This window comes from Hyperolius riggenbachi, chromosome 6 (genome assembly GCF_040937935.1).
Source record: "Hyperolius riggenbachi isolate aHypRig1 chromosome 6, aHypRig1.pri, whole genome shotgun sequence".
NCBI lineage: Eukaryota > Metazoa > Chordata > Amphibia > Anura > Hyperoliidae > Hyperolius > Hyperolius riggenbachi.
In genome coordinates, this window is record NC_090651.1 from 279,476,716 (window position 1) to 279,493,202 (window position 16,487).

Sequence of the window (16,487 nt, forward strand, 5' to 3'; positions counted from 1 at the left end):
AATGACTTCTGAGAGCAAGAACGAGGTAAAAAGGGGAATTTCTTATCAGTGAGGGTCACTCTGTAGTCACTTCCTGTCTGAGTCAGGACTGAGTCAGCCACTTACATACCTGATATTTAACTCTTTCAGGCAGAGAAAGAAAAAAAAGGAACTCAGCAGTTATTTGTGTGCTAGGCACTGAACAAACATGTCTATTTCATTATGTCACATGTCACCTCGGGTATCCTTTAGGGCCTGTTTCCACTACACGCAGATTCTGCATGCAGAAAACTGACTCCAATGAAAGCCTATGGGCCTGTTTCCACTGAACGCGATTTTTCTGATGCAGATTTCCCATAGGCATTCATTGGAGTCAGTTTTCTGCATGCAGAATCTGCGTGTAGTGGAAACAGGCCCTTAAGCCTGTATGTCTAGGTATCCATGGGGTTTATCACAGCTACATACTTTTTTTTAAACTTTGTAAGGCTCAGTTAAGGCTTCTAAGATTTCTAAGCAAAAGTTATTTGAAAAGCACTGCAAATGTAATGCTACATGTGTGTGATCTTGCTTGACAATGTGATATTTTTTAAAATCACACATAGCATTACATTAGCAAGAGCTTTTCAAATACTGGCGCTTAAACAAGACAAATAACATTTATATTGCGCTCTTCTCCTGGCAGACTCAAGCTGAGGGAGCAGCAGCCACTAGGGTGCGCTCTACATCAACAGTGTTAGGGATTCTAGCAGTGCTAAGGATTCTTGCACAAGGTCTCTTACTAAATAGGTGCCGGCTTACTGGACAGGAGGAGCCGAGATTCAAACCCAGGTCTCCTGTGTCATCCAGCTACTACTAACTAAACTGAAGCGAGAATAAAGAAATTCACATTCTTCTGGAAAGAGAAGGCTCTGATCCTAATTCAAGCACTATCTAAACTTTAGATAGTATATAAAGACAAGTTACTTGTTATAGTTAGTTTTTCATCTTGGATCCGCTTTAAAGTGTCTATTGGCATAGGAACAGCTATACTGTATTATGAAAAACTATGTAATATCACCTAGTTACGTGTGAAAAAGTGAAAGGGTTGCTTTAAACAGGTATTTTTCGGTGGCATTTATCTCCATAAACCTCCAGCCATAATAAAATAGTTTTGCATGGAAATCTTTTCCTGGGAACACAGCAACGCTCCTTGTTAATAACAAGCAATTACACACTTACAGAGGTTTGTTAAATTAGTTTCCTAGAGCACTTGATAATATTGCAAGGTTGTTTCTTTTATACCATATGTTTTACATATACGATGTAGGCTATTAAGCTGAGATGGTTTTGCTGCTAATTGTGGGTTTTTAGAGATCGTTAATCAGTTCTGATGTGTCGCCTTGTGTGATTTCAGGCCAGATAAAGTCATATGGATGCGAGTAGATGATGAACTTTCAGACCATGTCATCATTGACGAAGACAAACTGTACATCAGCAGCCTAAACAAAACTGATAATGGCACGTATCGCTGCGAGGCGTCGAACAGCGTGGGCAGCGCCTCAGCCGACTATACGCTCTACGTGTACGGTAAGTGTTGATGACCCAGTATAATGCTACGTTACCCTGGTCCGTTCTTTGAATTAGAATTGGGAAGAATCTGCTTTCTAAAGTGGACCTTTCAGCACAGCCTAATGATCACAATGTGCAGCACTGACTGAACCCAAATGCATTAGTAAAATAAACAATTAATATTTACATCACATGCCCTTTAGCTCTGCTAACCGTGTGAATAGTGCAGTATTCTACCACATCCAATCAAATTTAAACTCCTACTCATCCAGTTGGTTATCAGCTACTGTAATTTGCACATGCTAAATATGGGTTGGCAAAATTGCATATCTGCCTCTAGTGGTGTAGGGATTACCATTGCAACCATAGCATCTGCTATGGGTCCATAGGCAAGGTGGAGGAGTGATGATCTTGGTTAGAAATAGAGGGGTCTGTAGTAGGCCTGCGGCACCCCCCTTGGAGAGCAGAGTAGTTAGCGTAGTGCTGAAGGGGAGTGATACACCTCTCCGGACTCCACCAATGGTCTACCTTCCTCCTAGCATTCTTGTATCCATCACTACAGCGCCCTCTCTCAACGTGTGAGTTACATGATGAGAGAGGGCACTGTAATCATAATGATGGGGGCACATGGATGTAGACAGATGGTGGAGACCTGAGAGGTATGTCACTTCTCTCCAGCACTCTTCTCGCTACTCGGCATGGTGTGCGGGGGAGGGGGGGCAATTTTAATATGTATACATTACTGTGGAGCCCTCTGGCTTCCTATACTGAGGAGTTTATTATCTGGCCACATATACTGGGGAGGGGCAGGTCTGGCTTCCTATACTGGGGGGTTTATCTGGCTATATATACTGAGGGGGAGGGGGCCTCTGGCTTCCTATACTGGGGGGTTTATTATCTGGCTACATATACTAGGGACGGAGGGGGGGGCTTCGGCTCTGGCTTCCTATACTGGGGGGTTTATCTGGCTTCCTATACTGGGGGGTTTATCTGGCTACATATACTGGGGCTCTGGGTTCCTATACTGGGGGGTTTATCTGGCTACATATACTGGGGGGCTCTTTGCCTTCCTATAATGGGGGGTTTATCTGGTTACATATCCTGGGGGGGGGGGGGCTCTGGCTTCCTATACTGGGGTGTTTATCTGGTTACATATACTGGGGGGGGGGCTCTGGCTTCATATACTGGGGGGTTTATCTGGTTACATATACTGGGGAGGGGGGCTCTGGCTTCCTATACTGGGGGTTTATCTGATTACATACTGTATACTGGAGGGGCTCTGGCTTCCTGTACTGGGGGGTTTATCTGGTTACATATATGGAGGGGGGGCTCTGGCTTCCTATACTGGGGGGGGGGGGGGTTTATCTGGTTACATATACTGGGGGGGGGGGGGCTCTGGCTTCCTGTACTGGGGGCTTTATCTGGTTACATATACTGGGGGGAGCTCTGGCTTCCTATACTGGGGGTTTATCTGGTTACATATACTGGGGGGCTCTGGCTTCCTGTACTGGGAGGTTTATCTGGTTACATATATGGGGTGGCTCTGGCTTCCTATACTGGGGGGGTTTATCTGGTTACATATGTGGGGTGGGGGGCTCTGGCTTCCTATACTGGGGGTTTATCTGGTTACATATACGGGGGGCTCTGGCTTCCTATAATGGGGGGTTTATCTGGTTACATATACTGGGGGGGGGGGGGCTCTGGCTTCCTATAATGGGGGGTTTATCTGGTTACATATCCTGGGGGGGGGGGCTCTGGCTTCCTATAATGCGGGGTTTATCTGGTTACATATCCGGGGGGGGGGGGGGGGGCTCTGGCTTCCTATACTGTGGTGTTTATCTGGTTATATATACTGGGGGGGGGGGGGCTTTGGCTTCCTATACTGGGGGTTTATTTGGTTACATATACTGGAGGGGGTGTTTATCCTTGGGGGGGGGCTCTGGCTTCCTATACTGGGGGGTTTATCTGGTTATATATACTGGGGAGGGGCTCTGGCTTCCTATAATGGGGGGTTTATCTAGTTACATACATGGGGTGGGGGGGCTCTGGCTTCCTATACTGGGGGGTTTATCTGGTTACATATACTAAGGGGGGGGGCTCTGGCTTCCTATAATGGGGGGTTTATCTGGTTACATATCCTAAGGGGGGGCTCTGGCTTCCTATGCTGTGGTGTTTATCTGGTTATATATACTGGGGGGGGGGGCTCTGGCTTCCTATACTGGGGGTTTATTTGGTTGCATATACTGGAGGGGGGGATCTGGCTTACTATGCTGGGGGGGGGGGGGGTATCTGGTTACATATACTGGGGGGGGGGGCTCTGGCTTCCTATACTGGGGGGTTATCTGGTTACATATATACGGAGGGGGGGCTCTGGCTTCCTATACTGGGGGGGGGCTCTGGCTTCCTATACTGGGGGGCTTATTTGGTTACATATACTGGAGGGGGGGCTCTGGCTTCCTATACTGGGGGGTTTGTCTGGTTATATATACTGGAGGGGGTTCTGGCTTCCTATACTTGGGGGGTTTATCTGGCTACATATACTGGGGGTTAATCTAACCCCCTCCCCCATCCCTTTTCTGTCAAGAAAGCATAAAGTCAGAAGTCAAACTAGTAATGCACTGCTCTGACTCTATTTTTGAACACTGCAAGAGCATAAATTTAGTGTTGTATTTTGCTCACACACTTGTTACTACAGTCTGTCGATGATGATTGTGGAGCGAACAGAGCTGTCAGCTCAACCTTTAAAGAGGAACTTTACCCCAGGATTGAACTTCATCTTAATCAGTGGCTGATACCCCCTTTCCCACGAGAAATCTTTACCTTTTCTCGGATAGATCATCAGGGGGATCTGTGTGGCTGATATTGTGATGAAACTCCTCCCACAGTGGGATGTCACAGCCATGGTCCTGACAGTTTGCTGTCTGTGAACCTCGTTGCACTTTGGGAAATAACTGCTTTTTTTCCAACTGCCAAGCAACCAGTATCTCCCTCTGTGCAGCAAACATTCCGTACAGATCACCTGGCAGAACTAAAAATGTCACTGCCAGTGATACATTTCAGAATGTAAATCGGGGACAGGAAAGATTTTACAATGGGCAAACACTGATTAAATAATCTACAAATAAATATTGTTCAAAATAAGCAATTTTATTGTTATTTTGGTACTCTTCCGTTAGCCGGGCGCAACCACTAGGTGGCGTTAATTACTATTCCCCCTCCAGGCTGCCATGGATAGTAGGGAAAGATGTAACTCTGCTACCAGCGATCGCTGGAATTTTAGCACCACCTAGTGATGGAAAAGAACAGTTATTTACATTACAGTTCCCCTTTAAGAGGACAGTAGACCTGCAACAGTCTCTGAATGTGTTAACCACTTAATGACATGCTGACTTATAAAAACGTCCTGCTAGAGCCTCTTAACGTTTTTATAAGTCAGACAGTGCTGCTGCCGCTGTGCACGTGCGCAGTGGCGTAGCTAAAGAGCTGTGGGCCCTGGTGCAAGTTTTACATGGGGCCCCCCCAAGCACTCTATACATAACAATTGATACGGCGCACCAAAACCTGCCAAGGACAACCACAGTGTCAGAGGTGCAAGAAGGGGTTGGGGAACAGTGTGTTAAGGATTACTACTATTTAAAGCATCTATAGAAGTGATTATTACCAGTACAGGACCCCGATGCGGTCGCTACCTCTGCACCCCCTATTGCTACGCCCCTGCACGTGCGCACTCCCGCGGGTGCACGTGCATTCCCGTGCATGTGAAAATAGTGGAAAAAAAATACCAAAGAAAAAATACACCTTTATTTCCAAATTATATATTGTCACCATACTTTGTACTAGGGGCATAATTAAAATCTTGTGATAACCAGGACAAATAGGCAGATACAATGTGTGGGTTTTATGTACAGTAGCAGTGTTTATATTAACACCATAGGGAATGAAATTGGAGAAATAGTGTATTTTCTCATTTTTTCCTTGCATTTCCCTTTAAAATGCATAGAAAATAAAGTAATTACTGAAAACAAATATCAACCCCAAAAAGCCCAATTGGTGGTGAAAAAAACAAGATATAGATCAATATATCATTTCATTGTGATTAGTAGTGATTAAGCTATTCGCAAATGAAAGGGATGAGCACTGAAAGGTCTAAATCGCTCTTGTCCGTTAGGGTAAAAACCGCCTTGGGGTGAAGTGGTTAAACATCTTTAACAATAGAATTTCCTAGCAGTTTAGATTCTGATGGTGCATACACACGGGGCACGCGTGTGTTGCGGCGACAGGTCCCCCGTGTGTATGAGGCACGCGCCACGAACCGTCGCTAGTCCTAGCTGTCGCCAGCAACTTCACCGCAACTGTCGCTAGTCCGCCACGCGTACCGCGTGTGTATGCGGACTAGCGACAGCAACCCATGCTCCATGCACAGAGCTTCCGGCGGGGGGAGGAACCTTCGGCGACAGCTTCCGCCGCATCTCTGTCCCTCTGTGCGACGTGTGTACGGCTGCTGCACAGAGGGACCTGGCGATGAGCTGTCGCTGCTTTTCTTTTTTTTTTTATATGTTGCTTGTGACTTTTGTACCTCGTGTGTACGAGGCTTGAACTATGGTGTCCTGTTACGTGAGACAGGAAAGCAACCTCAGGTGTCAGGGAAGCTGTGCTCTCAGTATGAGGTCCGACCAATGCCAGGACCACGTCTGCTGGATTTCAGAGAACCTTTTAGCTTTGGCTTTAAGCTCCAGAGTTTATACAGACAACATAATAACAGAGATTTGTACAAACTGCAAAGCTCTTTCATTAGCAATTTGTAGCAAGCTCTCAGGCAATGATTTGTTGCTTCTAATAGAAACAATAGACAGCATCTGTTGCCAGTAACAGAGTCCATGGCACAGAACACTGATAAATTCCAGTTGCTAGCGACTTAGCAGATAGTTGGCAGCAAAGGAGAGACTACTTTGAAATAAATGGAGAAACTTGCAACAATTAATGATTAAGATATCCTCACTGATGTTAAATGGCTGTAACCGGCACAGTTATAACAATAAAGGCATAAATAATAAAATTCTTGCCCATTTGCAATAGATTTTTTTGGTTTAAGCCCAAGTTCAAGGACATGTTTTAGCACTGTAATTTAAATCGTTGATATATTTAACCTCTTTTTCCCAAAAATCTGTTTTAAAATATGTTCTCAAAGACATATTTTTTGCAATTAAAATACAAATTACCTGATGCAGCAGGTAATAGTGGTCTGTTCCCTGAAGATTTGCAGTTTCTGGTCACTTCTTCCTCTGAGCTCCCTCTGTAATGTCCGGGGAAGAGGCTACTGTCCTCCCTCCTGAAGCCACTCCTGTATACTGACCATCGGCCAATGCAGTGCATTCACCTCCGCCCTCTTGCTCCTTATATCACTGCAGGGGGCGAGGTTCACATTGTGGAGGGTGTGGCGGAAGTAGGTACGTTTTATAGCGAGGATCACAGCAACAATCGCACCAGATACTTTTTTTTTATTTATTTTTTAATAAACATTATTATTTTTCTAAATATGATATATGCTTTAAAATGTTAGTTATGAAATGATCCCTGGCCTTTTCTGCTGTGTTATGAGTTTCTGTCTAGTTCTTTGCTGATAGAATGGATGCCCCAAGACTGTCAATCTGGGCACTGAATCCATGTAATGCGATATCCTCAAAAAATGGAGTATGACAAGGCAATAGAACTTGCCTTTTGTGATTATAATCTCTTCATCGCAGGCAACACTTAAAGCCCCCCATGTTGGTGTGTATTTATTGCCCACAGTAGATAAACACGCACGCACGCACGCACACACACACACACCTTCAATGATGGAGTTGTATAAGCTGCCCTTTAGCACACCACTGGTGGTCAGTCTGACCCTGCCCACTAGAAGTATGTCTCATTAGAATAACCAATAGCTGGCAAAAATTGGGAAGTTCCCCTCCTTATAGTGACACTTCCGTCTGGCCCTGGCTCTTCAATTGTGCCCCAAAGGCAGAGAGTGACCCATCGTGTAGTAGCAACCAGGGGGGTAGAAGGGCTAGGTGCTTACAAGACCATATCCACACAAAAAAAATTGACAAAGAAAATGAAACAAATAAGAAGCACAAAGCTTTAAATCTCACTGTACAAAGTAAAGAGGGCAACCTCCATAAAACTGACACCAGAAGAGGGAAGATAAAAACAGAACAACCTGGTAGGAAAACATCCAGCCTAACCTCCATTAACCTCCGCAGCCAGTGCACCATTACACTATGGCTGGAAGAAGCAGCTCAATTCTGTACGGTTATTTAGACTCAGTAGGACCACAGCCCCTGGATGTGAGATCCACTTGGCTTCACTTTGCAGTAGCAATTGTTTCCCTTTCCCTCTTCACCAGGGAATTTGTACTATTTCCAAACTATAAGTGTTTAGGTTCATTATGATGTACACAGTGGATGTGCTCCGTAAATCTTGTAGAACGCTTCCTCGTTCTGATTGAAAGGATGTGTTCCTGTAGACTTGTACACATCTGGCATATGGTCTTTGTGATAATATATTGGCAAGGACACACAGTGGCATACATCACAAATTTGGAGCAGCAATTTTCAAAATTAAGGAACTTAGTCTCACCACCCAAAGTCACACTTTTCCTATCGCGGGTTGTGTGCAATGGTTATATTCGTGTTATTGTGTATTCATATAAAACTTTGCAGTGCACAAGGAGTTCTGAAACTAATCCCAACCACAGTCATACTCTATTACCCCCAATTTTTTGGGGAAAGCCAATTTATTCACTTATATTTATGCGATGTGCTCAGTGACTGGACTGCACCGAGGAAAACCACACAAACACAGGGAGAACATACAAACTCTATGCAAATACTATGCTGACCCAGATTTAAACCAGGGACCCTAGTGCTACAAGAATAATTATATCCTCTATGCCACCAGGGCAGCACAGTGGCCCTTAGGACCTTTTGGATCTTGGGTATAAAATACCACATACCGGTAGGTTTTCTGTGTAAGGCCAGCAATAGTTCCTTAGTTCCTTTTCCTATTTTCTTATTAGAAAACCCCTCTGACATTCTCGATTTAGTAAAAATGTCACCTGTTTTGAAGACAAGGGTGTGGAAACGTTACCCAATGGTTTGTAGTTTTTCTTGTTATTGAGCTGTCTCCAGGCATCCATGTTGTGCAACTCTCAGAATATGATCACCAAATTCCCATCTTTTTCAGCTTTTTCAAGAATCTGGTTCCTTTGGACTTCAGCAAACCTGATTCTTCCTTCCCCAAAGAAGTGGCATAACAAAATCATTTAGATATGTGACCAAGTTTAATTCAGCATTTTGTAGTGTAAAATCTAATATCTTAATTCTGGTTAAGTTAGAAGTCTTAGTTAACTTAGGTTACATGAGCTCCCATGAGTTATTAGTCATGGCTAAGGCTGATATTCAGGCTCTGGGGGTTCATAAATAATAAATACATCACTTTCCTTTATAAAGGTGTGTACACATGCAGAAATACTGTCACCTGCAGGGATCAGAACTCAATGCCTGGAGAAATAGTTTGGGGCCAAGTGCTCCACAGATGCATTGATAGCCTGTTGTTTAGCGGCATGTATTTTGCTATGGAGGAGGGGCAACAGTATGTGCTTAATAGAACAGCATTGTATGCTCAAGGTGAGTGAGAAACAATAGGTTGCCTGAAATGATCCTGACAAAGGATCAAGGATGCAATACAAACGTTAGATTCTTGGCAGAAGAGATAGCCCTGACCAAGAACCATCTAGCATGTAACAATTAGTAGAATATAGCATATGTATGATTGTTTAGTTCCTACATGAAACACCATTACCTTTGTAATCATTGTTGAAGAAGCAGAGACCGGTGCCATTGAAGTATATTAGAAGCTCCTCATTCATTTAAGACACATGGACCTATTGCAATGCAGCAACAGCAGCGATGTTTCAGAGGAGAACCTCCTTTATCAACTATGTCAGTGTCTCCACTCCTTCGTGGATTTGACTTGGACCCCAGCGCTGTGGGTACCTACGCCCAGGCAAATTAGACCTCACTACACAGCAGTGCAGTCTACCTCCATTGTTACTCTAATCATTGTTATGCACATTACGGGGAAAGAAAGCTAAAGGCTCAATGGAAGTAACGGAAAAGAAGATTTTAACTTACCTGAGGCTTTTTCCACCCCCCTGGACTCCGTCTGGGCCACACATGTGCAGTAGGTGGCGACAGGCCAGCTTTGCTGTGGTCGCTACTGCTGGCCATAGGGGAATAGGAGAATGTTGTGTTTACAGTAGGAGTCCAGGGACTGGACGTAGCCCCAGGTAAGTTTAAAAGTGTGGGGTTTTTTTTTTTTTTTGTTTGTTTTTTTACTTAAGATTCCGTTTAACATCCTTTTATTGTAGTTCCACCACCATTACTCAGGCCATGCATTTTAAATTACAATTGGATCATATTTAGTTTTTCAGCGGTTTTACATAAACCCACCTAAAATAAAAAAAAATAAAAAAAATTTGGTCAAAGATAAATGAAGTCCCTTCTCTAGGACATAATCACTTCCATGTGGTAGATCCATGCCCTTTTTAAAAATATTTTATTAATCAATTTTCAAGTTTTCCAGCAGAACATGACCCTTTGCGCCTGCCCCCCCCCCCCCCCCCCCCTTGCCCCATTGCCATAAGCATATGTTTCCTATAGTTAAGAACATCACCCCACAACACATTCATCTCAGGCCTAGCGGGATACAAGTTTATGCCATTCTTAATTATAACCTAGGAGGACTTGGTCTGGCTTCCATTTAAAATATCAGATTCAGATATTTTTTTTTCTTGCAGTTTGAGGGGTTTTGTCCTCTTCAGGACACTGGTTTGGTATTTGCTCCTGTTGCATCCTCTGTTTGTTGCCACGTCCTGCATTTAGTACCAGCTGCCCTTTTTCCATCTTGTTTGACTGCCACTTTTATCAGTTTATCATTCGTTCTGTGTCTTTGCTAGGCTGAAGTTACAGCTCAGCCACTTTATGCGCTCACTGTGTAAATGTAAACAGATTTAGATTTACTAATGTATTTGCTTGGCACAAGAGCTGCACGAATGTACATTACATTGCAAGAAAGAAATAAAAGGTCCACTCTAAACAATGATATATTCTGCAGCAATGTTCTTCACAAAGTATAGCTGGCCCATAATATTATTCAGCATGATTTCTCACTACTAATAGTCTGGCAGTCTTGTCCTGCTTCCAGTGTTTTTTTTTTTTCCCCTTCCACTTATGACCTGTCTGTCATTCTTTCGCAAGATCTGCTGCAGTTTTCAACCATTGTTTGCAATAACCAGTTAAGCTAGCCATGCATAGATCGATTCATCAACTGATCAATCACTCCACAATTTAACTAAGGCCCCTTTTCTACAAGCAGTGAAAAGCCTCTCAAACTTTCACAACTGCTCGCTGCTGCCTGGTAACTGCTCGCTGCTGATTGGTAACTGCTCACTGCTGCCTGGTAACTGCTCGCTGAGCACGTTGCTGCCCGTGGAAATGTGCCCAAAATCTGGTAGCAGTGATTGATGCACTACTACTTTACACCACTTTATCTTGATTGGATTTTTGCAAAACAAGGAACCAACAGCACCACTAATCCTGTATGTACGTTATGCTAATTTACTGTCCGATCTTATTATCAATCGATTGTATGATCAATTTTCTTAAATTTTCTTATCCATTTCCATTGACTTCTATGAGAAATCTATCAGAAAAATGATCGAAAATGATATCGGACGTGTTGGAAATGATCTATCGAACCATCTATCTGCTGAAAAAACTTATGGTGTATTCCCAGCACTAAACACTATTTGGCTGTTGATTTCCCACCCACTCAGTGGAGACTTTCCTCCATGCCTAATCGCCCTTTTGATTGATGATCTGTCCAGATTGACTGGGAGTTTGAATAGATATGTTGGAGGTCAATCGATCAAAGATCGTGAGCAGATCTTCTAGCGAAATCATAATGTGTGGTCATCTTTAAGCTCCATGCAGACCTTAGATGTTTGTAACTCAAGATGATCATTTGTGATTTGTGTACAGGTGTCCCACAACGCTTTTGGTGACACCATTAGCGATCAATCAAGCTGGATTATTAGTGACCAACTACCAGTGTTCAGCTATTGTTGTCCACACAGCAGGGCACCTCTGCGTTCTACTCCAATCTCTCCTGTTCATAGAACACAAAAGGCTAGTGGTGCCCACCAAAGCTTAGCAGAGATAAAATATATGAGTAATGCACATTATGTATGTCTACAAGCCTGAATTACATCAAAGGAGGACAGTTTTGCCTATCTTCTACCTGGAAGTGCACACAGAAATCAAGAGCATAAGTTGGTAAGGGCCCTTTTCCACGAGCAGTTGATGGGCAGTGAAGACTGTTGAACTCTCACAGCTTCTCTCTGCTGCCTGTTAACTGATCGCTGCTGCCTGGTAACTGATCGCTGAACGCACATTTCAGCTGCCTGTGGAAAAGGGTCCTAAACATTTTAGAAGGCAGCCAACATAGAAGAGGAATTTTTGCTACTAGGAATGCAATGACATGCAAATTATTTCTCCTTGCATTTATATTTCATGTAAAGGATATGAACCCTGAAATTGGGTCAATCAGAATAACTTCCTGACATTTTTTATTGGTCCAAGATCAAGCTGCATAACTTTTACATGAAATGTTAATGCAAAGAGAAATTATTTGCATTGCATTGATCATCCCCAGTTGCTAATGCAAATTTACTTTTTTGATTTTTTTTCCACATGATGACAGTTGTGGTACTTTTTTAAGCATCCTGGAAGACTGGACAGAGAATACTGATTTTTGGATTTGAAACGTGCATTTTTTATTTTATTTTGCATTGCAGTTTTCTTCAGCAGTAACTTTTATGCCTGGTACACACCATGCAGTTTCCTGTCAGAGAGACGGGATAAATAGATCATTTCCAACAGGTCCGATCTGATTTCCAATAATTTTTCTGATCAATTTTGCATAGAAATCGATCAGAAAAACAATCTGAAATCAGATTGAATCTGTCGTAAATGATCTATTCGACTTGTGTACCTGACAGGAAATTGCATGGTGTGTTCCAGGCATTAGAAGTAAAGTCATCAGATTGCTTTCCTATTTGTCCCCCTGTCAAATGAATGTTTTGAGAGATACCAGCTTAAACTCTTGAAATGTTTTAAATATACCAGCTTAACTCTAGTGGCCATCAGTTCAATCTGGTAATGGAAAATATTCTAGCTTATCCAATCACTTTTTCAAGATCAACCTTATCCAATAATTATGATTAGATTACTTCAGTTCTTACAGCCTTTAAATCCCCACACATTTAGATTTGCGTACCAAAAATAAACTAGTACAGACTGTACACTCTCGCAAGCTTTGTGGCCCTGCTGTAGGAAGCTTTTCTTTATAAATGTGGCCGGATGTTCCAGCTGATGATTGGTATTCTCCAGCGAGTCAGTTTCATATTTAAGAATAATTTGTACCAGATCCAAGCACACATAGGCAGACACGTCAACATGTACTAGGAAACTAAGGGAGAAATGAGAGCTTGGCCAGCAATGCATACTTGCAGTGCAGTTCGGTGGGGGTTTGTAGGTTCATGGAGGGCGAGGTCTAGGGTGCTAGTACCTTCTGTGACTATAGGCTCCTGTGACGTAAATCCGGGCCTGATTCAGTCACTTCCCTTCATTACTGTAAGATGCACTCTGCACATAAGCATTGGCTTCTACATCCATACGCACACACATGAATAAACCTGCATCGTTGTTGCTTCACAACAATGAACAAACTAATCATCAGTCGCTTTTAACACTGAGCTTAGCAAACGCATCACTCTGAATTAATCTGAAATTGTTATGCAACACGGCCATGAATACCATCATTGAAGGTGACAGATAATTTGTCAGTGATCATTTTCTCTTAAGTTCATATACATTTAATGTATCAAGGGCTGGTATGCGTAGAGTTACATCAGCCATCCATACACAGATCATATTAAGACTCGGTGCCATATTAAGCTGTCACTTTGTCTTCTATTTGTCTTTGTCATCTTGACAGTGACACCATTCTGCAGCCATATTCCCTGAGCACTCATAAAAGTGCTGTCTGTAATTAAGGGTTTGATGTATTAATTACAGACAGGCCGGCTCTGGGAGAGATAAAGAGACTTCCAGATGTGCCTGTGATTGGAGGCTGGCATCCTGCTAACGTCTCATATCACAAGCAGAGTACAAGCGCCGAGCTCCCTGCTCACACTACCATCCTCACAAGTTCAAAGGCAGATTACTTCTCTGCATCCCTTTCATCGGGGCCTGGGGAACAGTGACTCATTAACAGGTGGAACCTGGAACATGAAAGCACTCCCCGATTTAACACCTTATTGTTTATTTTAGCACTTCTGAAAGTGTAGAGAGAACAGCTGGGTTATTAGGAACACTGTCATGCCTGGTGTATGCTTCTAATGCTGAGAAGAGATTGTAATCCTTTAAAATGGCCCAAGAATAAAGCATAACTTACTAGAACAAGTAGAACAGAGGAGGGATATAGCCTGTGTGTGTGCATCTGCTGCCACTGATCAGGCTGGTAAACCTGATCTTTTTGAAGTAAAGCATGCTTTTACATATGGTGACTGGCTAACTTTTTATCACCATGACAGAAGGGCATATGCGTGTTTCCTACTCATGCTAGAATGTCCAAGAGCAAGAGGCAGAGAGGTGGCTGGCACTAAAGGTGGACTGGCAGCAACTCACAGAGGACGCAGGAGCTCCACTGTGCTCACAGTAACAGTTTCCAATGGGGCAGAAGAAGTTACAGAATTGGGCACCAATGACCTCTGATGAAGCGGGGGATTCCTGTGAAACGTGTTTCAGGCCGTCCTTCACCTTTTTAGCTGTAACTTTATGTACCCTACAGATAAAAGCATTTGAAGAATTAACCCATCTGGGCTCAGCTCTGTCACTTCTTCTGCTCCATGCTAGAATGTAATGCAAACCCCATATACAAATGATGGGCTTTATTATCAGGGATGTCCAATTCCAGTCATCGAGGGCCATATCCATGTCAGTGTTTAGGCTGGATAGAGAAATGTGTCCTACTTGATGATCCACACCTTTCCTGATTCAGCCCCATCAAATAATTGGAGCTGTGCTAAAAATGTGTGAGGACTTCCACCCCTGAGGACTGAAGTAGGACTTATTTATGTAGATGTCTGTTGGAAGAAGTAATGTCAGATATTTAGTGTTAGTCCACCTCAACAACTTAAATTCCGGTCACTGTAGGAATTGCCCCTCTGCACCCTGACCATGGGGGAAGTAGCCTTAGTTTTCATATTGGTTACTAGGGAATAATCCTCCTACCCATTGTTGTCTGACAGTCATCCTTCTGTACACCGGTAACTGGGGGTGAAACCTTTCCATATGCTGGTCACTGAATGAACAGTCCTTGCATGTGGTTATTAGCAGCACTCTTGGGTACATGAGAAATTTTTCTTTTGTACATTTCTCAGAGAGAGAACCAGTATCTGGTACCATTAAAATTACACTACACTTGCTAGCAGAAAAAACGCCTCTTTTTTTCCCCCTCTTTACCTATGCCTATAGCTGTACAATTCTGGTGATCTCTGCCCCGCATTCTTAAATGTCCCCAGACGATGTGTCCCAAAATAGTGTTTTATTTTGGACAAAATTAATAAATCAAATACCAGTTTTGTGTGCTCCAAGTGTTATACTTGTCATTTTCTAAGGCTAGCGATGTATTTCATGCAATCCTGCACTGAATTCTTAAACGTCAAAACAATAAGCAACATACTTTGTAACCTTAGCACCATATCATTAACCGGACTTTTCCAAGTCCCAGCAGGGACTTTATTCCAGCCTGCACCCTGTGTGACCACTGCCTGACCTTTGCATTGGTCTAGAAGTCGACCTGTGGGGCTGTGTTGGTAGGTGTTGCTGGTCATACAATTGAATTATAGAGCTTGGTGTGGCTGAGGATGCTCCTCCTAGTGTTGTGGGAGGGTAGCTAAGGGGGCATGGCTGCACAGTATGAAACCCTACCCACTAGCCTGGCTTACTGGTATCTGCTACAGGATTACTTTCATGTGATGTCTGTATGAGTGTCTATTTAGATTGTCATTGGATGGTGTTAGGCCATGACACACTAGCTACTTTACAGCTGTGGCATTTCACTAGATCCTCTCAATAGACCAACTTAGTGCCATGTCTCTGTTACTGTTACATCGTAGCCTGTATGTCACAGCAAATTTTTTTTAATAAGATTTTAAGGTATCATTAGATCTTCGAACACATTTGGAACACTCTTCAGTTACTCATTTATTCTCTTTGAAGCTGAATTCTAGCAGGGCTAAGGACATCACTACAACTGTTTTCTTTCTTTTCACCTTTGAGCTCTGAAAAGTGATTTAGTTATGCTTCTAACTTAAAAACTGTCTGCTGAGAGCACAGCGTACCCTTTTCACTCAGATGACCTGTGTTTCCTTTGTGTTCCATAGGGATTGATTTCCAAATGCTGGAAAATAATGGTCTGGTTTTTTTTTTTTTTGGGGGGGGGGGGGTTCGTTTTGATTTTTGAGGGGGAAGGGGGATTATATACTTAAAGGGAACCTAAACTGAGAAGGATATGGGGCTTTAATACCAGTTGCCTGACTCTCCTGCTGATCCGGTGTCTCCAATACTTCTAGCCGCAGCCCCTCAACAAGCATGCAGATCAGGTGCTCCGACTAAAGTCAGACTGGATTAGCTGCATGCTTGTTTCAGGTGTGTGATTCAACCACTAATGTACCCAATGAGATCAGTAGGACTGCCAGGCAACTGGTATTGTTTAAAAGGAAAAATCCATATCCCTCTCAGTTTAGGTTCCCTTTAAAGTGGCAAATATTTGTAATGTAAGATTAATGC

General features: G+C 43.1%; 1 protein-coding gene across 9 annotated transcripts in view; it reads left to right on the plus strand.

The window, feature by feature from the left end:
* Positions 1 to 16,487, plus strand: part of CADM1 (cell adhesion molecule 1) — a 539,770-nt gene that overhangs the window by 405,084 nt on the left and 118,199 nt on the right. For all 9 annotated transcript variants that reach the window (XM_068240925.1, XM_068240926.1, XM_068240927.1 and 6 more), the window contains one exon: positions 1,373 to 1,545. In XM_068240925.1, coding sequence (XP_068097026.1) covers positions 1,373 to 1,545 — 173 coding nt within the window. The remainder of the gene's footprint in view (positions 1 to 1,372; positions 1,546 to 16,487) is intronic.